General features: G+C 42.2%; 1 protein-coding gene across 3 annotated transcripts in view; it reads right to left on the bottom strand.

The window, feature by feature from the left end:
* Positions 1-22,519, bottom strand: part of ARHGAP10 (Rho GTPase activating protein 10) — a 357,872-nt gene that overhangs the window by 224,828 nt on the left and 110,525 nt on the right. For 2 of the 3 annotated variants that reach the window (XM_065904301.1, XM_065904299.1), the window contains exon 4: positions 12,723-12,794. The exons of the other annotated variant lie outside the window; for it this stretch is intronic. In XM_065904301.1, coding sequence (XP_065760373.1) covers positions 12,723-12,794 — 72 coding nt within the window. The remainder of the gene's footprint in view (positions 1-12,722; positions 12,795-22,519) is intronic. 3 annotated transcript variants of the gene reach the window in all.

Below are 22,519 nucleotides of genomic sequence, written 5' to 3'. Positions count from 1 at the left end.
GGTAGGACTCCACACTTCCACAGCAGGGGGTGCGCTTCCATCCCAGGTCTGGGAACCAACACCCCACATAGCCCACACATGCCCTTGTGTGGTGTGGCCAAAAAAAAAAAAATACTGCCATAAAACCTAAAATATTTTAAGTATCAGAATTCAGTTTTGTCCTACCTAGTTCATTCTTAGAGCCAATCCTAAAATTCTGTAATCCTACCGTTCACCTATACATGAGAATGGTCAAACTTTCACTGAAACGGAAGCATTTTTTCTGTTTATGCCCTAGGTTTAATTTACAACTTTTTTTTTTTTACACTTAAGGCATTAATATTACATGGTTACTCCCTCTTTTCTGCTTTTTATGATGACGCACTTCCTGAATGATTTTAATGACTAACAGAAAATAAACTAAATGGAACATATGGCCACTACTTTAAAAATCTCCACTATTTTTAAAAGTTCATACTGTAGAGTGTGCACTGGACTAGGTGTCAGAAGACGCAGGTTCCAGTGGCCACCATGAGCCTGTGGCTCTGCCCCCGGGTGCAGCCTTCTCTGAGCATCAGCTTCTCAGGCTGAAAGCCAGGCAGGAATGGAGGTAGCACAGCTGCATTGACCACAAGTACGTGGCAACACAACATCATGTGGTTAAAAATGCTTACGATCTTTGCAGGTTAGTATTCAGAGAATACTGAAGACGTGTTTACTCCTTTGATTTCATCTGAATCACAGGAGGGGACAAAGGAAGCAATGATGCTACAGTCAGCAGTCAAAACACCCAGCACATGCGGAAATAGTGGGGTATGTAAATGAGGACGTGGGTTAAGTCTGGAATGAAAGAAAATGGTGCTATCAAGCCTCTGTGAAGAAAGAATCTAGCCAAGAAACAACATCACGCCCACCAATTTGAGTGAAAACACATTTGTTCGTCTTTGGTATGATACTATACAAATGCTGCTGTGTTTTCTTTTTGAACGTTAAGACTCAGATAATTGTCTCTCCTTGCATTTTTTTCTCAGCGTCACTACAGAATATTCTGTTTTTTTGTACTCATGTGACTTTGGGCACTTAAATATGAATTTCAAAAGGGGCTGTGTTCAACTAGCATTCAATAAAGAACAAAATCTTTTCTTCAACATTGCAATATAGGATGTGCATAACACATGGATTTATACATACATATACGTACATGTATACATATATATACACACACACATATATACATACACACAAATATAAAATAAATTCGCCATAAAAGGGAACAAAATTGAGTCAGTTGAAGTGATACAGAGTGAAGTAAGTCAGAAAAACAAATATTGCATATGAACACATATACCTGAAAGCTAGAAAAATAAATATTGATGAACTCGTTTGCAGGGCAGGAACAGAGGTGCAGACACAGAGAAAAGACCTGTGGAGATAGATGAGGAAGGAGAGAGTGGGGCACTGAAGTATATACACCACCACAGGCAAAACAGATAGCTGGTGGGACGCCGCTCTGTGACACGGGGCCAGCCTGGCGCTCTGTGACGACCTGGAGGGCTGGGACGGTGGAAGTGGGGAGGGAGGGTCTCCAGAAAGGGGATTATGTATCCACATAGCTGATTCATGATGGGGTGCAGCAGAAACAAAACATGACAAAGTCATCATATTCCAATAAAAAATAAAAGAGAGTAGTATGAGACAAAAGGCTCTACAAGGATCAAATTAATACAATGAAAACTGTTTTATGAGACAGCATTACTCGAGTCTGGGTCAAGCTGGAAGTAAACTCAGTAAGGAAAAGTGGAGGCAAGGGCTAGCCAGCCAGCCCACATCTCTGCTAGAGAGAGAGGCAGGCCGCCATTACAGAGCCCCAGCAGACTTTTGCCATGTGGAACTATAAGCCCAGTATTTAGGCCGCTCCATTCATTTTTCTGGAACAGCTGAAAGACTCAATGATTTTTAAATGGTGACAGCAAAAAAAACTTATGTTTTAGGTTTAACCTGAGTCAGTTAAGTCACTCAGCCCTGTCCGACTCTTTGAGAACCCAAGGACTGCAGCACGCCAAGCTTCCCAGTCCTTCACCAGCTCCCGGAGCTTGTTCAAACTCATGTCCATCAAGTCGGTAATGCCATTCAACCAGCTCATCCTCTGGCATCCCCTTCTCCTCCTGCCTTCCTTCAATCTTTCCCAGCATCAGGGTCTTTTCCAATGAGTCAGTTCTTCATATCAGGTGGCCAAAGTATTGGAGTTTCATCATCAGTCCTTCCAATGAATATTCAGGACTCCTTTAGGATTGACTGGTTGGATCTCCTTGCAGTACAAGGAACTCTCAAGAGTCTTCTCCAACACCACAGTTCAAAAGCATCAATTCTTTGGCACTCAGCTTTCGTTATGGCCCAGCTCTCACATTCACAAATGACTACTGGAAAAACCATAGCTTTGACTAGACACGCCTTTATCAGCAAAGTAACATCTCTGCTTTTTAATATGCTGTCTAGGTTGGTCATAGCGTTTCTTCCAATGAGCAAACATCTTTTAATTTCATGGCTGCAGTCACCATCTGCAGTGATTTTGGAGCTCAAGAAAATAAAGTATGTCACTACTTCCATTGTTCCCATCTATTTACCATGAAGTGATAGGACCAGATGCCATGATCTTATTACTTTTAATGTTGAGTTTTAAGCCAGCTTTTTCACTCTCCTCTTTCACTTTCATTAAGAGGGTCTTCAGTTCCTCTTCACTTTCTGACATAAGGGTGGGGCCATCTGCATATCTGAGGTTATTGATATTTCTCCCAGCAGTCTTGATTCCAACTTGTGCTTCATCGAGCCCAGCATTTCACATGAGGTACTCTGCATGTAAGTTAAATAAGCAGGATGTACTCCTTTCCTGACATGGAACCAGTCTGCTGTTCCATATCCAGTTATAACTGTTGCTTCTTGACCTGCATAAAGATTTCTCAGGAGGCAGGTAAGGTGGTCTGGTATTCCCATCTCCTTAAGAATTTTCCACAGTTTGTTGTTATCCACACAGTCAAAGGCTTTGGCATAATCAAACAGCAGAAGTAGATGTTTTTCTGCAATTCTCTTGCTTTTTCGATGATCCAACCAACGTTGGCAATTTGATCTCTGGTTTCTCTGCCTTTTCTAAATCCAGCTTGAACATACGGAAGTCCATAGTTCACGTACTATTGAAGCCTGGTTTGGAGAATTTTGAGATGAGTGCCATTGTGTGGTATGAACATTCTTTGGCATTGCCCTTCTTTGGGACTGGAATGAAAACTGACCTTTTCCAGTCCTGTGGCCACTGCTGCATTTTCCAAATTTGCTGGCATATTGAGTGCCGCACTTTCACAGCATCATCTTTTAGGATTTGAAATAGCTCAACTGGAATTCCATCACCTCCACTAGCTTTGTTAATAGTGATGCTTCCTAAGCCCCACTTGACTTCACATTCCAGGATGTCTGGCTCCAGGTGAGTGATTACACCATCATGGTTATCTGGGTCATGAAGATCTTTTTTGTATAGTTCTTCTGTGTATTCTTTCCACCTCTTCTTAATATCTTCTGCTTCTGTTAGGTCCATACCATTTCTGTCCTTTATTGAGCCCATCTTTGCATGAAATGTTCCCTTGGTATCTCTCATTTTCTTAAAGAGATCTCTAGTCTTTCCCACTCTGTTGTTTTCCTCTATTTCTTTGAGCTGATCGCTAAGGAAGGCTTTCTTATCTCTCCTGGCTATTATTTGGAACTCTGCGTTCAGAGCATATCTTTCCTTTTCTCCTTTGATTTTTGCCTCTCTTCTTTTCACAGCTATTTGTAAGGCCTCCTCAGACAATCATTTTGCCTTTTGCATTGATCACTGCCTCCTGTACAACGTCATAAACCTCCGTTCATGGTTCTTCAGGTACTCTATCAGATCTAATCCCTCGAGTCTATTTGTTACTTCCACTGTATAACCATAAGGGATTTGATTTAGGTCATACCTGAATGGTCTAGTGGTTTTCCCTACTTCCTTCAATTTAAGTCTGAATTTGGCAATAAGGAGTTCATGATCTGAGTCACAGTCAGCTCCCGGTCTTGTTTTTGATTTCTGTATAGAGCTTCTCCATCTTTGGCTGCAAAGAATATAATCAATCTGATTTCGGTGTTGACCATCTGGTGATGTCCATGTGTAGAGTTTTCTCTTGTGTTGTTGGAAGAGAGTGTTTGCTACGACCAGTGCATTCTCTTGGCAAAACTCTGTTAGCCTTTGCCCTGCTTCATTTTGTATTCCAAGACCAGATTTGCCTGTTACTCCAGGTATCTCTTAACTTCCTACTTTTGCATTCCAGTCCCCTATGATGAAAAGGACATCTTTTCTGGGTGTTAGTTCTAGAAGGTTTTATAGGTCTTCATAGGAGCATTCAACTTCCATAAGCCAAACATGAGTAAGCCAAACAAAATGTTTACAAATTAAAAGATGGCTCATGGGAAGTCAGATTGTAATGTTACAAAATCACACATGCCAAAAAAAAAAAAAGGGAAGAATAGCTGTTACTTAAAACAGCATAACCAGTCAAATAAGATGCACACTACATAAACGGAAGAGCAATTTTTAAATCTAAGAAACAAAACTTAAATACTCAGGTATTTTTAATATATTAGAAATAAACATATATATGAAAGAAAAGGAAAGTCAAACCATTAATCGCTCAGCTGTGTCTGACTCTTTGTGACCCCATGGACCATATCCTGCCACGCTCCTCTGTTCATGGGATTCTCCAGGCAAGAATCCTGGAGTGGGTGGCCATGCCCTTCTCCAGGGGATCTTCCCTACCCAGGGATCAAATCTGGGTCTCCCACATTGCAGGCAGATTCTTTACCACTTGAGCCACCAGGGAAGCCAAAAACACATATATAGTACATATATTTAACGGTGTCATAACAATTCAAGGAATAAAAACTATTATTCAACTAATGGTGTGGTATAACTGGTTAAGTCGTTGGAAATAAAAAGAGAACCATTTCTCAAATCAAAATTAATTCCAGATGGACTGAAAGAGTCACAACTAAAAAATGAAACCAAAAAAGAGCATTTTCATCAGCTCTCAGAACAGAGAGGAATTTGTGAGGAAAAGAGAAACAGAAGAAAGAACTTCTAGATATCAAAACTATACAATAAATGAGGCAAAAGGCCAACAATTGGCAAGGAAAAGATACAATTAATATGGAAGAAAGGAAGTAAACATTCCTAACACATAAAATATTCCTTATGAAGCAATTTTTTGCTCAAAGCATACATTACCCTTCCACAGAAAAATTAGTAAAGAATACAGAAAATTCACAAAAGTTTGAAAATACTTGTAAACTATCCACATTTACTAGAATATTTTGTCTCGTCTTAGAAGAAGGGGAAATTTTTAAATTACCAGGTAACTTTTCTTTTTACATATTTTTGGTATTTTACAAATTTTCTAGGATGAGGAAATGAAAAGACTTTTATTTTCAGACTATGAACAGCAAGCAAATAGTAAGGCCCAATTAGTCTAGACAAGAGCTTAAATACATTCTTAGAGATTCCAACTCTCTTTTTATTTAAATAAAAAGGTGGGGGTAATGCCCACACGTGGGCTTCCCTGGTGGGTTCAGATGGTAAAGAGTCCGCCTGCAGAGCAGGAGACCTGGGTTCAGTCCCTGGGTTGAGAAGATCCCCTGGCCGAGGGAACGACCCACTCCAGTAGTCTTGGAAAATCCCATGAACAGAGGAACATGGCAGGTTACAGTCCACAGGATCGCAGAGTCGGAAACGACTGAAGCGACTCAGCACGACGGCAATGCCCACACTTAGAAGAAATGAAACTCACAGCGCATGCAACACGCTTGGCAGGAGCACTTCTTCCTGCATATGCAGGCCAAGCAGAGCTCTGAGATCCCCGCTCATCTACCAACAACTCACAACCCCGGTGAAATGCCACCTCTTCCACGAAGCACTCCTTGACTTCTCCAGGGGGAAACAGCCCCTTCCCCCAACCCCTGCACCAATGTCACCTCTCCTCGACAGTCCATTGCCCTATCCAACCCACACCCTCTCCTGCCTTTAAGCCCCTTCAGCCTCTCCAAAGCGCTGAGAAGTCAGCCTTTATCCCCGCACCTGGTAGATGCCCAGGGGGGACTGGTCAGAGAACACGGGAAGGTGGAAGCCTCTGGCTGCAGAGGCCCCGACACAGAAAAACTGCCCCTGCTGGCTCCTCACACTCGCTCCCAAGTCACCAACCCATCACCTGAGCACTGTCTGACCAGGAGGGCCACAAGCCACAGTGCTTGAATCTGGCAGGCAAAGAGTGGAGTAACACCTAAGCAGTTAGCAAGCGGACACAAAGCAAGTCACAAAGGGGATCATAAAAGAACTGCAACCGTGTCTATGCCAGGCCCTGTGCTAGACCCCAGAAATATGTCATTAAATGCACCAAAGTCTTGCGATAACCTTCGGGGACAGGTGTGATGGGGCCCATTTTAAAGACTGGTAAACTAAGGCTTAGAGGCCTTAAGTAACTTGCCCCAAATCACAGAGGTACTTAAGGGGCAGAAATACAATTCAAAAAGAGGGACAATCAGGTCCAAAACTGAGATGACAGGCCACCATACAGAGCACCGATGCTTTCTCTTGTTGGAGCACTTTTTTTTCATTTATTAACATTTATTTATATTTGGCTGTTCTGGGTCTTCTCTGCTGCATGGGCTTTCCTCCACTCTCCAGCTGTGGCGCACAGGCTTCTTGTGGTGGCTTCTCTTGCGTGGAGCACGGGCTCGAGAGCGTTTAGGCTTCAGCGGTTCTGGCTCCCGGACTCCAGAGCACAGGCTCAGTAGTGGTGGCCCAAGGGCTTGGTTGCTGCAAGGCACGCGGGATCCTTCCGGATCAGGAATCAAAATCCACGTCTCCGACACTGGCAGGTGGACTCCCCACCACTGAGCCTCCAGGAAAGCCTGAGGGCACTTTCCACAGTGCGTTTTTATTGGTTTGTTTTTAACATCTTCCCCACAGACTCGCCGATTTCTTGAAGACTGGACAGTGTTTTAATTCACAGTTGTAGAGTAAGTCCCCTACACACAGATGAGCTGAGATCCAAGAAGATGCTCCTAAGTCCAATTTGTCCCTAAGTCCAACCAAGTTAGCCTAGATACCCATCCAACACAATCAGCTAAATAGTACTGTACCGTAATAGGTTTGCAATACTTCTCGCACAAAAAGTATATAGAAAACAAACACAGAAATAAAGAAAACAGTTTTAATCTTACAGTACAGTATCTTGAAAAGCGCAGTAGTACAGGACCCTGGCTGGCATACAGGGGCTGGCATGGAGTGAACAGGCAAGAAGTGTTAGTACCAGAGGAGACAGAGGAGGTAGGAGACGGTGGAGCTGAAGGATCGTCAGCAACAGGAGATGAAGGCAGGCTGCAAGTTCACTCATGCCTCATGCTGACGGAACGCACGTTCACATCTCTGAAAGTTTCCAACTTAAAGGTTCGTAAGTAAGGAACTTAACGTATATCCCAGATGTACTTACCATATATCTCATAGTGTGCTATACAATAGGCCTGATAAGTGGTTTTATTATTGTAATACTAAAATAAAAGAAATGTGATTAAGTCACACTTTTTCTGCTCCATCAAACATCATTGAGAAATTATTCAGACTTGCTTTTTTACCTGTATTTTGCAGTCATTTACAGAATCTCAGGAAGTCGATTTCTATTCAACATTTATTCACTAAACACAGCCTTGAAAAGAGGTAAGAGTCTGGTAAGGGCTGGGTTGCTAAGTTTTAATTTATGATATAAACATTTACTCTTACATTAACTCTTGCAGTTAATCTTTTTATTCTATTGAATAAAACAGGACATTTTGCGTGCTTAGGCATTTCAGTCGAGTCTGTCTCTTTGTGACCCCATGGACTGTAGCCCACCAGGCTTGTCTGTCCTTGGGATTCTCCAGGAAAGAATACTTGGGTGGGTCGCCATTTCCCTCTCCAGGGGATCTTTCTGACCCAGGGATCGAACGCGGGTCTCCTGCATTGGCAGGCAGATTCTTCACCAGCTGAGCCACCAGGAAACCCCAGAGTTTGAACAGGCTCTATAAACTATCCATAGCATTTTGCTGTATCCATTTGATACTGGCATGCTGCCACTTTCTGATACTGGCCCACTGCAACCCTTAGCAAGTTCCAGGACTTCCTGGAGTTTGCACACAACGCACTTGACTCTGATGCTCTGTGGCGCCTGTATTAGCTTCCTGTGGGTAAACCAACAGTCAATGAGCAATGGTTACCGACAAGCGTATGTCACTTGGGAATAAGTGGCAAGCTTCTAGGGAATGTAGAAGAGTTTCTGAGGACATAAAGCTGAGGGAAGCCAACAGGAAATCTCCAAATCGCTGGGACACGGCACAGAAGCATCTGTGCCCTGCGGTGGGAACTGGGTCTCTCTACACAGAGGTAAGAACCTGGCAAGCACGTGAGAAAAAGCGGCAGAACCTACAGGATGGAAGTTGAAGCTCAAACCAAACAGACATGGCTGGTGGAGAACATATCCAAACAGAAGCGAAAACAGCAGAAAAGAAAGATCCGGTAACTCCTAAAAAATCCTATTTATAAAAGCCACCTGGCAGTTTCGATTACATTACAACCACAAGTTCCCATGTCATTGGGATTCGGGAAACTGGAAATAGAAGAACTGAAAAAGCTTCCGTATAAAGTCAAAGGGCAGTAACCTTTGCAGATAGGGAGCAGAAGATGAACATTTTGACAAGGATATCCAAAAACGTCTTCTGTGGTCAGCTTTTAAAGACTTTTGTTTTTTCTCCCCCACATGAAAACTGCTTCATGGTCCTTTCTAAAAAGATCTTCATGCTTAGAGAATACAGTTATTTTTTAAGTATCCCAAGTAAGTAAACAAACCAGTGGAACAAGAACATGTGATTGTTCTTGATTGGTGTTTAGGAAGCACAGATGGAGAAAAATCAAATATCCAGACTATAAACCCTTTCCTGGTTCTTCTAGAATAAAGGGTGAAAGTGTTAGTCGCTCATTCGTGTCCGACCTTTTGTGACCCCATGGACTAGCTCGCCAGGCTCCACTGTCCATAGGATTTCACAGGCCAGAAAATTGGAGTGGGCTGCCATTTCCTTCTCCAGAGGATCTTCCCGACCCAGGGATTGAACCTACGTCTCCTGCATCTCCTGCATTGGTGGGTGGATTCTTTACCACTGAGCCACCTGGGAAGCCAAGAATTAAGGGTAGAATTGGTTTATTTATTAGATAACTTAATATCAGTCAGAGTGGAAGTGAGTAGAAAACAGAGGAATTATTGTTGTTCAGTCGCTAAGTTGTATCCAACTCTGCGACTCCATGAACTGCAGCATACCAGGCTTCCCTGTCCTTCACCATCTCTGCGAGCACGCTCAGATTCACGTTCATTGAGTTGGTAATGCCATCCAACCATCTCATCCTCTCCTTCTCCTCTTGTCCTCTTTCTTTCCCAGCATTAACGTCTTTTCCACCAAGCCAGCTCTTCGGATCAGGTGGCCAAAGTATTGGAGCTTCAACATTAGTCCTTCAAATGAATATTCACGGTTGATTTCCTTTAGGATTAACCGGTTTGAGCTCCTTGCTGTCCAAGGGACTTTCAAAAGTCTCCTCAAGCACAATTCCAAAGCTTCCATTCTTCAGCACCCAGACTTCTTTAGGGTCCAACTCTCACATCCATACATGACTACTGGGAAAACCACAGCTTTGACTATGGTCGGTAAGTGATGTCTCTGCTTTTTAATATGGGTACCTAGGTTTGTCATCACTTTCCTTGCACGGATCAAGCATCTTTTAATTTCATGGCTGCAGTAACTATCTACAGTGATTTTGGAGTCCAAGAAAATAAAATTTGCCACTGTTTCCACTTTTTCCCCATCTATTTGCCACGAAGTGATTGGACTGGATGCCATGATCTTAGTTCATTTCACATGCTAGCAAGGTAATGCTCAAAATCCTGCAAGCTAGGCTTCAACAGAGCATGAACTGGGAACTTCTAGATGTACAAGTTGAATTTAGAAAAGGCAGAGGAACCAGAGATCAAATTGCCAACATCTGCCGGATTATAGAAAAAGCAAGAGAATTAAAAAAAAAAAAAATCTGCTTCATTGACTAGGTGAAAGCCTTTGACTGTGTGGGTCAAACAAACAGGAAAATGCTTAAAGAGATGGGAATACCACACCACCTTACCTGCCTCCTGAGAAACCTTGCAGGTTAAGAAGCAACCTTTAGAACCAGTCATGGAACAACAGCCTGGTTCAAAATTGGGAAAGGAATACATGAAGAGTGTAATATTGTCACACTGCTTATTTAACTTATATGCAGAGTATATTGTGTGAAATGCCGGACTGGATGAATCCCAAGCTAGAATTAAGATTGCTGGGAGAAATATCAACAACCTCAGATATACCACTCTAATGGCAGAACGTGAAAAGAAACTAAAGAATCTCTTGAGAAGGGTGAATGAGAAGAGAGGAAAAGCTGGCTTAAAACTCAACATTCAGAAAACTAAGATCACTGCATCTGACCCCATCACTTCACGGAAAATAGATGGGGGGGATTGGAAACAGAAAATAAATAAACAAGCATAGTCTTTTCTTTTAAAGATTTAACAATCTGATGAAAAAGACAGATGCGTGTATGTCACTACATAACCTAGAAAGTTATCTTTCTCTTTTTACTATAATAAGCAAAACTGGCAGCAAAAAAAAAAAAGCTACTCCCTGCGACTCACAATGATGGTGCCTCCTCGAGGTATGACAGTCAACACACACACCGCACTGAACAAGAGTGTAGGGTACACCCTTCATGAACTTGAAGCCAGGAACACAAGAAAGAAAGAAAGAAAGAAAGAAATGGGACTTCAGGGTAGATTTTGGCCACTAAATAGCTCAAAACAGACTAAAAGCGTTAAAATAATTAAACCTTTTAATATGGCCATTTATTTTTGCAAACTGCTTTACAGACTATACAGCTGAGCCTTGAACAACGCAGAGGTCAGGGACATCAACACGGGAGCAGCTGAAATCCCGAGTGTAACTTAGAGTCGGTCCTCGGTGTACAAGGTTCTACACTCGCAGATTCGACCAACTGCAGATCCTGTAGTACTGTAGAATTTACTAGTGAAAAATATCCACGTAGACGCACACAGTCCACACCTGAGCTGTTCAAGGGTCAACCACACAGCATGAGAAGCAGGGCAGGTTTGTGGAGGAGAAGGAATCAAAAGAGAAAATCTGAGGCTAGAAATTTCTAAAAACCTGATTGGTAAATGAATAGGAAAGACATTTATTAATAAAGTCACATCCATTTTTCATTTCCATAATATAGTATCTGTCCACCACCACCCAATGTTTACATTCAGTGCCTGCCAATGAAATGTTCATAGAGAAAGTACCAAGGTATTCAAGCTTTAAAATAGCCTAAGAAGACTGGAGAAAACAGAATCATTAAAGTGCAAAGCAGAGCAGTCAGATCCCTGGCCTGTCATTTCACATAAGAAACTAAAGCCAATTACTTGCCCAAGGACAGAAATGTGAAGCCAGACCCCCAAAGTCCTGCTACAAGTCAGCAGCTTCACACAGCTCAGCAAACAATCCTAGGATGAGGAGTCGGGGGCATCCCCACTGACCTCCACTCAACACACAGCCCTTCACTGAAAACTATGCTGAAAAGAAGTGTCTAATATGTTAACAGGTCACTTGAAGAGCTGAGTCCATAAAAAGCTGGCCCTTTCTGGGCCCATTTGTATAGCTATGGCCATGGAGACCACAATGTTTATTTACAGAAAAGTATTTTAATAGTTTACGAAGGGTAAAAAAAAAAAAAAAAAAAAAAAAAACTCACATCCCCAAGGTATGAGGGAAAAAAACAATACAAACATAAAAACTCTCTTTTCTACTTAAAAGTGATGTTTTTATTCCTTTCTCCTTGGGTCAAGCCAAAAATGGTCAACAACACATAGATGCTACTTTTTCCTCCCTCAAGTACATGCACAACCTTCAGGAAAGGCTGGTGGACATTATTTCTCTGAACTAATTTCAAAGCTCAGTTCACAAACCTCGCAAGTTGCTAAATACATCCCAGGCTCCCGGTGGCAAAGTTGCGGCAGGACCCCCAGAAATCCTGGTTACATCTCAGAGCTTCTGAAAGCTGAGTCTGTGGTTCACTCACTTTTAAGTCCCCAGCACCCGTAACAACACAAGCACGTAACAGAAGTGCGAGAAACGTGTATTAAACAGAAGCAAGTAAAGCACAGTAACCGGGTACTCTCTCTCTAGCTTCAGCGGCATGCCGGTGTAGCGGCACTTCTAACCTTCATCTCGCATGATGCTACACTCTGACACCCAACTGAGGCGGACACGGAAATCAGTGCCCTCTTGACGGAGATAAGATGCTTGGCACAGGGTAAGTGTGCTGTTTGGTGAAAGATATTTTTAAAACTCCATACGAGAAGGTGTAGCCAAAGACGAGTACGAAGGTTTTACCCTCCAGTCCAGGTGTTTTTGCTTTGTTTCCGCTTTCAGATTCCCCCAAAGGGGATACAACACATTTGACACATGAAAGAACAGACATTGGTCTCCAACAGCCCCTTCCGGGCTGTTAAATGTGAAGTGAGTGTGTGTTCCAGCAGCAGAGGTCTCTACACTGGCTGTTTACAAGAGTGCTCAGATCAGACACCAACCTTGACAGCTCCGAGTTGCTCTTTTCTGAATTTTTCCAAGGGTTTAATCAGGGTTTCGGTGACACTTAATGCCTGGAGAACAAGAGAGATAACAGAAGAGCAGAGCATTAGGTTTCCAAAAGGGAAAAAGTGAGCTTTCCATTCCCCTCTTCCACCCCGCCCAGAAACAAAACGAACAGCACACTGAACAGCTTTATCTCACCCTGCCAATGCAGCCATTAAATCACTGCTAAATTTATTAACACACCAGATCTCCATAAATGTTTTCAGGGAAGAGGAGGTGGGGCAAAGCGCCAGGGAAATGTGCAACCCAACCCCAACACAGCCCTTTCTTCAGAGACACAGCATGAGGGTTGGTTTCAAACAACAAAGGGGTCTATCACATTCATTAACAGAACACTTCTGTTTGAGGGTTTGTTGTTTTTTTTTTAATCCTTCTGCTCAGAAATCTAAAAGTCAATAATGTTCTTTTATTAGTGATCAGACTACATTACACAGAGGGCTAGGTTTGTGGCTACAAGTTTAAATGTACTCAGACTGCCCTTCATCACTGAAAATTTCTCATAAGGATTTAGGCTGTGCCAGCAAAACAGAGTCACTTTGAGCTCAGGACAGTCAGCCGTGCAAATATTAGGGGAGTTGGCAAGGTCACCGTGACAGGAACCACACACAAATGCCACCCACAACCTCACTCGTTCTTATACTGGCTGATTTGGGGCTTGTCATTTTAATACAGAAGCTACACAACAGTTATATGTGGAATCAAAAAAGACAATAAACTAGTGAATAGAACAAAAAAGCAGCAGACTCACAGATATAAAGAATAAACCAGTGGTTATCAGTGGGGCGAGGTAAAGGGGTAAGGGCAACAAAAGGGTAGAGAATTAAGAGGTACAAACTATTAGGTTTAAAATAAGCTGTAAGGATATGTTATACAAAATGGGGAATACAGTCAGTACTTTCTAATAACTATAAAGGAAATTTAACCTTAAAATTTTAAATTACTATATTATACACCTGTAACATATAATACCACTGTACATAAACCATATTTCAACTTTTAAAATTTCAATAAAAATTTTAAAAAATCTACAACAATGCTGAAAATGCAGAAGGGAATATTTACCTAAGGAGAATGTATTTAACTACAATATGCTGGTGAGTAATGTCCTCACCATTTCAAACAGATCCAGAATAGAATCTCAGTAGAACTTCAAGACACTTTACAACCATGTACCAACCCTCTTATTACAAAAAAGGTCCCCAGAAATCCAAATTTAAGATTACAGAAAAAAATAAGTGACTTAGAATACAAAAGCAATCTACATTCAACCCCCGAGGCTCCTTTGCATTGTTTCATTATGTAAGGGTCTCTCCCAGGGACCATTCATCCAGAATCTACACATTACTTAAATATGGAATCAAGAAAGACAAGAATACTGGAGTGGGTTGCCATTTCCTTCTCTGGGGGATCTTCCTGACCCAGGGATCGAACCCAGATCTTCTGCATTGCAGGTGGGCTTTTTACCGTCTGAGCCACTAGGGAAGCCCCCTGGAAAATCCTCAAAAAAAATGACCTTGTCCACACTCAAGATGCCCAGAGCTTGCTTGAACTCTCTTCCCCAGGCCAGCCACTGGGTTCCACTCACTCCCACCCTGACAATTTGTTAATTAGGTGTTGAAGAGTTGAGGCAACAGACAGAACTAAGAGCAATCACAAGTCAAGGGAAAGGGATCATCTTCAGAACACGATAATCTCATCCTGTCCACACTGTAGGCCATGTGACCCGCAACAAGACCAAACCAAAGAGCAGAGCAGGGACAGGGCAGGTCGTGCCAGGAACCCTGATGGCTCTAAACAACACGGAAGGCCCCAAGTCCACTGGGAAAGCAGATCAGAGGCTCTGCCGTACATTTTCAAGGTGATTCAACCAAGATACAATGTCTCAAAAATCATTCACTCATTCACTTACTTATCTGGCTGAGCCGGCTCTTAGTTGTACCACATGAACTCTGAGTTGGGGTCTAGTTCCCTGATCAGGGATCAAACCCCAGACCCAGCATGGGAGCATGGAATCTTAGCCACTGGACCACCAGGGAAGTCCCATCTCAAAATAATTTAAGGCTCACTTTTCTTAGCACAAATACCATCTCCTAGGCTTTCACATCTGGACCTAGCCTACTAATGGTCCTGCGTAAACCCAGATATGATACATCATCCTTGGAGGTTTGGTCAACTCGAGAAAGAAGTCAGTCCAGAATTCCATGCTGGGATCACAGAGGCTCATAACTGCTCAAGTTCACAGAGGAACAAGGAAGCAAAATCAAGCAAGCATGAGCCTAGCCTAGCCTTAACTACCATACAATACTGCAACACAAGTGCCAATGGGCACTCCTCTATCCCAAGCTGCCCTGTCAATAAACTACCTCCTGAGGCACGTATGTGCTGAGCACTCAGCGCCAAGTACCATGTACTGAAGACACAACTGTGAACAACATAGTCCAAGTGCAGGCCCTGCCCTTGTGGAACTTACTGCCTGCTTGGGGAGACAGACAGTGGACACACGAACACATGAGCAAATGTGCAGAAGGAACTCCAGTAACCTCCTTCTAACAGAGGAAAGTAGGGCTATGCTTGACAAATCTATTAGAGGAGATAGAGGGAGAAATGAGCTCTGGGAGGGCTTCCCCAAAGCTTGAGCTCTGAATGATGAGACAGAATTAGTGGTGCAAAGAACAAGGTTGGAACTGCAGCCTGAAGCCAGCAGAGGCAAAGGACTGAGGCGAGGATTACAGAAAACGGCAAAAGACCGGTGAGGCTGAAGCACAGAGAACAATCAAGCGAATAGATGAGAGAAGGCGGGGGAAGAGAACAAGCAGAGCCTGTGGGTCCAGGGAAAGGGTTATTTTATTTGGGGAGTAACAGAAACCCACTAAAGGGCCTTAATCTCAGAATTATTACATGGTCTTTCAGAGATGACTCCAATTTAAGTTTTGTTTTTGTTTTTTTTTTTAATATGGACCACTTTTACAGTCTTTATTGAATTTTTTATGATACTGCTTCTGTTTTATGTTTAGGTTTTTTGGCCGCAAGGCTTGTGAGATCTTAGCTCCCCAACAAGTGATCGAACCCACAATACCAGCATTGGAGAGTGAAGTCTTCATCACCAGATTCCGGCTCGTTCTGGCTCTCTGAGAAAGACAGATTAGAGGTAAGGAAAACTGGAAGGAGAAAGATTTGTTATGAAGCTTTCAGAACAACACAGGCAAGGGATGATGATGGCTTGAAGGCAGCGACAACAAAACTAGAGAGAAGTAGATAAGACTGCAGAGATATTTACAGGCAGAATTAAAGTAACTGGTGATGGACTGAATGTGGAAAAGGTAGGGGTTTCCAGGATGACTCTCAGATTTCTGCCATGAGCAACTGAATGGACAACAATATTAATCATTCATTTATTTAAATAGGAAACTTCTGAGGAAAGGCAATTGGGAGGAAGCACTACAGTGTTATGTTACACTGGAGATGCTGAGAGACAATCAAAAGATGAGTAAAAGAGGCTGCCAGAGACATTGGCCCAAAGTCCAGGAAAGACATCTAGACCAAAAACATACATCTGGCAAGAGTCGTTTACACGTAGGTGGTATTGGAAGCCACAGAACTGAAGCAGGATGTGGTAGGGGATTGAAACAAGAGGTCTCAGACTAGGCACTTAGGATGCTTAGAAAGGGACAAATAGGAGGAGATGACAACAGACACTGGAAAGAAGCTACCGGGGCACTGATGATGAAGACAGGGTTTTAACTGTGTGAGCCACAGAGAAATTAAATAAGGCACAAGGTCTTAGCAATACCCAAGGCAAGGAGAGAGGAAAGGCCAGACTGGAGCTGGTTTATAATTAAAAAGCCAGGACATCTGTGGGAACACCCCTTCTTCACAAGGATGGCCACAAAGCACAGAGATGAGAGAGGAGGATGGCCGAAAGGAACACGACATAAAGTAAAGGCGTGTTTGTTTGTTTTCTTAGTAAGATCAACACTTTAAAGATGAAAGCAGGGGCTTCTCTGGTGGTGCAGAGGTTAAGACGCTGAACTCCCAAAGCAGAAGGCCTGGGTTCAGTCCCTGGTCAGGGAACTAGATCCTGCATGTCACAATGAAGAGCGAAGGCCCCATGTGCTACAACTAGGACGTGGCACAGCCAAAGAAGTGAATAAAAAAGATGAAGGCACACCTCTGTTCCCCTGTTAAGAATCCAAAAAGATGGTCCAAAGTCTCCAGTGGGGGTGGAGACAGGATGCAAGGAGCAAGCAATAGGTCAAACAAATGGGTGTGTAGATTTCATGAACAGAAGCTGAGGGATTTGCTACCAGAGAGTTATTCTTTCCCATACAAGGCAAGGTCAGTTATCAAGATCTGGGGTGCAGAGAAAAGTGTGAATAAAGAGGAGCATGAAAGAACGAACCATTACAAACAGTGGGGACAGGGCTTCCTGGCTGAGAAGTAAGTAGGAGTGTATGGGACCTCCACTGGGCCTTGTGAGACTGTCTCTAATGAGGCATGAAGAAGATGAGCAGTTGGGTTCATCCTAGTAAAAATATTTCTGAGAGCCCATCAGCATAAGATGATATAATGCACTGTGTGCAGTGTGGGTGAGGTCCCAGAACAGGTGCTTAGGTGACAGAGGACTTCCTGAAGGGATAATACAGAACTGAGCCTGAAACAGGCATGGGAGTTCTCCGGTCAAAGGATAAGAGTAAAAGAAAGAGGGGAAACCAGTGATTCTAAGCATGGAACCACCAGCAATTCAGCGTCACTAAAGCCTTTGAAGAAATCAGAAATCAGGGGAGGAGGCTGGAGAGGTCTGACGGGCTCCAGAGGTCTGACAGCCACCAGATGCTGAGTTATACTAAATGTGGCAACAATGACGTAGCTACGTGAAGACCCTTTAAAATCAGAACCCTGACACCCCACACTCTGTGGAGTAAGCACTGTCCTTCACAAAAGGACCATGTCACAAAGATTCCACATGAGCAATTTTATATCTGTCCTTCGCTGAGAGAATGTGATGCAATATCTGTCTAATTTCCAAGGACTGGCACTAGTGCAGACAAAATATATAAGGGGTTTCCACCTGACTGCTGGCAGGTCAACAAGCATATTTCCAAAATAAAAGAGACAGTAGTTACAACAGGCATCACTATAACCAATTCTTTGATAAAAGTGTTTTGACTAAAATTTTTTAAACTCCACTATCATTTTCCTTCTTTAATAAAGTCTGAACTTCCCTGGGGGTGCAGTGGTTAAGAATCCACCTGCCGATGCAAGGGACAAAGGTTTGATCCCTGGTCCAGGAAGATTCTACCTGCCGTGGAGCAACTAAGCCTGTGCTCTAGAGCCTTCGAGATGCAACAACTGAAGCCCACGCTCCAAGAGCCTGTGCTCTGCAAGAAGAGAAGCCACCACACCACCATGAAGCGGAGCCTCTGCTCACCACAACCAGAGAAAGCCCACAAAGAGCAGCAAAGGCCCAGCAAAGCCAAAAATAAGCAAACTTAAAAAAAAAAAAAAAAAAAAAAAAAAACCCGGATTATGTAACTTCTGAACTGAACAATTCTATTCAAAGACAAAAATCCTAAAGTAGCTGCTAAATGTTTCGGAGTAAGGCAATGTGGGTTGAATAACAAAGATGGTTTTCTTCTTTTTCTAAAAATAGAGACTCCATGAAATCTCTCTATTCCTTCTATCATGTCACAAAAATACTACATAATATTTGCGAGTAATAAATGTCATGGAAGTTTTGTAATGCCAAAGCAAGTCTTCTTCCCTAGAGATAAATGTATACCAGTTCCAGGGACTGCGCCTAAAACTCTAAGGCAATTCCTGATGGGGAAATTTCCAAATTTGAAAGAAACCGCTGAAGTAATAGTATGGAGAAGAGTTTTCAAATCCTCAAATATTAAAAATCAATCAGATAATTTAAAAACAGAGAAAGCAAATTTAGAATGTGATTTTATAACTATGTATACAAAACTGTATTTTTCCCATAAAATGACTTGAACCAGACACACAAAAAAATGGCATAAGAAGCCTTACTAATGAGCCATGGAAAGAGTTTGAGATAGTCTTGCTTAGAAACAGAATGTATCTACATGAACATAAAGCATGTTAATAAACCAGTTGGTCTCATCTTACAGCAGGAGTCAGACAACTCTTTCTATAGAAGGCCAGGTAGTAAATAATCCAGGTTTTGAGCTGTGCAAACTCAGATGCAACTACTCAACTCTGCCCCATGCAGTACAAACACACCCGTATATAGTATACTAAAGAATGAGTGTAGCTGTGATCTGGCAAAATTTCATTTACAAAACAAGATGCAAGTTGTGCTGGGCCCATGGACCCCGGCTGACTCAACCCTGCCTCAGAGAATCACCTTGAGCATAAGGTGTTCTTACTCTTATCTGATTATATATTTTTTTAAATATCCATTTACCATATTTGCAGGGCACCAAAGTTGGGACGGAAGGTTGAATGTTGGATAAGGAAATCACAGCTCAAGAAGCTCTCAAGTTGAAAAGGACTCAAAAGTGGGGCCGCAGTATTTGCCTGAGATAAGCAACCAACCAGGCAATCTTGAAAGCCAAATGCTCAAGTGTAAAAGGTGTCTTAACAACAGCTCATGTAAATTTAATAGTGGAATTTAACAGGGGCTGTGGCTCCTAAAAGTTTGAGTGAACTAAAAGCTCAGCATGAACTGAAGTTGTCATAAAGTGCCCTAGAAGATAATGAACATATATGTAGGCTACATATATTGTTCAAATCCAAATAAGATAATCATTCAACTGTGTCTTGTAAGATCAGAAGCTATCTCAACAGCAGGTTCACCACATTTGAAGAGAGACATTCTCGTAAAATAGATGACCAATGGGAATTTGCTGCATGTCTCAGAAAACTCAAACAGGGGCTCTGTAACAACCTAGAGGGGTAGGATGGGGAGGGAGGTGGGAGGGAGGTTCAAAAGGGAGGGGATGTATGTATACCTACGGCTGATTCATGTGGAGGTTTGACAGAACACAACAAAATTCTGTAAAGCAATTATCCTTCAATTAAAAAATAAATTAATTTTTAAAAAAGAGAGAGAGACATTCTCTAATGAATGCATAGTAGGAATCTGAGATGAGAAAGCTAAAAATGTTTAGAAGAACAGGGTTTAAAAAAAAACAAATAGTGTTTAATGTGATTAGAGAGAAAAAGAACATTTTGAGGGAACAAGATGTAAACTGTGTTCAGATATTTAAAAGGGTACAATATGAGAAGGAAAAATCATTTTGATATGTTTGATGAGGACAAAACCTGGTCTAACGAGGAAAAGCTATAGGGCAGATTTGGGCTCGCCCCCAAGAGGAACTCAACACAAACTACGATGGACCCAAGAAGGTAGTGTGACAGCTACTACCCCATCAACAAGTACTCACTGCAGCAAGATGTCCCGTGTCCCAAGACACCACCACCGAGGAGACCTCTGAGGTCCCACCCATCTCCGTCATCTGGGATTCCGCAGGAGTTGCAGGACGCAGAAGCGCACACTACATCTCAATGTTGTGTTATGACGGCAAACCACAGACTCCATCAGAACACCACAATCCAAAGGAGAAGAACCAGATTATTAGGAAGCAGTGTGGCGGATTAAATTTTTTCTCACTAGTTAAGCCTGGAATCCCTTTTTGTAAGCCATTTGGATCTGAGAGCTTAAATGTCTAGAAAGGAAAGGAACGATGGGACTTCCCTGGTGGTCCGAGCTGAGAGTCTGGGCTCGGGATTGCAGGGTGGGAGCCTGGACTCAATGTCTGGTCAGACAAGTAGATCCTATAGCCACAGCTAACAGTTCACATGCCTTGACTAAAGACCCCTGTGTTGCAACTAAGACTCAGCAAGCACAGCCAAATAAATAAATACTTTTAAAAAAAAGAAAAAAGGGACGATATCTGCCTCTGCAGTTTAAGCCAGAGCTGAGACTCTTGACAATACTAGCTGACCTGAAGAGATCAGGCTCTACTGGGGAAGAACCACTGCCGCTGCTTTAAATTTCCCTCACGTGTGACACCAAAGGTGAAGCTCATTTTTTTTTAACTTTTTATTTTCTATTGGAGTATAGCCAATTAACCATGTTGGGATAGCCTCAGGCAAACAGCGAAGGGACTCAGCCATACACACACATGCATCCATCCCCCCCAAACTCCCTTCCCATCTGGGCTGCCACATGACACTGAGCAGAACTTCATGCTCTGAACAGTAGGTCCTTGTTGGTTATCCGTTTTCCATGTAGCAGCGTGTACATATCCATCCCAAACTCCCTAACTATCCCTTCTCAAGGCGAAGTTCTGACGTACATTCTAAAGAGAACAGGGTTTACGACTAGAAACCCATATTGAGTAAAAAGGCAACGAAGGCAGAACTGCATCCCAGGATATCTTTAGTAATTTTTTTTAAAGTCTCAGTCCAGGTCAAACAATGAATCAGCCAGTAGACTCACTACGCCCTGCCTTCCTAATCACTCAGCTCTAACAAGGACAGACTGAGTCTAATGAAACAGAAGGAATTATGACCATTCCCCATGGCTCTCGTTATTTTAAGCCTGGATTCCAAGTGTTCTTGACCCCAGAGGAATGCATAATCTGAGAGCAAGGGAGAATTTCCACTATTTTTCTCCCATGACCTTCCAGAGACTTCCATTTCATTAGACTGAAGCAAAAACTCGACTTTCCAACTCCAGTGTCAAGAACAGCAGCAGAGAAACCTTCAGGCAAAGACATACCATTTCTCCTTGAACAGAACCTTGAGGAAAGGTGTCAAGTAACTCTCATATATATCTGAACATAAGGACTGTGTTTCTCAAACTTCCCCTCAGGAAAAAAGAGGCTTAGCCCTATATAAGAATTCTTAGTCTCCTGAAGGAATGCACTTTCCAATGTTCTGATGAACAAAGAATTGTTTCAAGAATCTTAGCCTAAAACAGCCCTGAACACCCCTAGTTCTAGCTGCTTAGAGATCACGAACAGGTTTGACTCAGAAACAAAAGGGGACGCTAAGAAATTGAAGAGATTTATTTATCATTCAGGAGAAGTTCAGTAATTTCATAAAAACCACTCTAGAAGAACAAGCTAAGTGATTACATTAAGAAAGTCATAAAACAGAAATTAATGCAACATTGTAAATCACCTATACCTCAATAAAGTAAATTTTTAAAAACAGAAAGCCATGAAAATACATCTCAGGAATAATTTTTTTTTAAATGAGACTGTCCAAACGTGCTATAAGGTGGTATTTGTAGCTTGAGATAAAATTTCCAGTGAAAGCATCAGAAAGACATTTTAAAGAGGTCTGTATTTCAAAGAACTCAGACTAACGTGGCCACAAGGAGAGTTGTGCTGAAAATTTTAGAATGCATCATAATAATTACATTAATGGCAAAGGTGTCAAGAGCTGGAATAACGTCTTCATGAAATATGGGAAATATTCCTAAAGTATCCACTGGTAATTTAATCTTTAAATACAAACACATTTTATCAACTAAATCATGATAATACACATCTGATTAATTATCTGGCAGACACACATATGCATACTTAAAAGTATGTAAGTTCAAGTTATCCAAAAATGTCTCGTTTAATCTTTTCATGGGAAAATGGTACTGCATTACCATCAGGAATAAACATTATAGGTAGTGGCTATCTGTCCTCTCTGGCCACTGGATACTTGAAACCCCTTTCCTATGTTTGAGAAATTCTCCTCCCGAATA

This window comes from Muntiacus reevesi, chromosome 13, assembly GCF_963930625.1.
Source record: "Muntiacus reevesi chromosome 13, mMunRee1.1, whole genome shotgun sequence".
Taxonomy (NCBI): Eukaryota; Metazoa; Chordata; class Mammalia; order Artiodactyla; family Cervidae; genus Muntiacus; species Muntiacus reevesi.
This window is presented reverse-complemented; position numbering and strand designations above follow the sequence as displayed.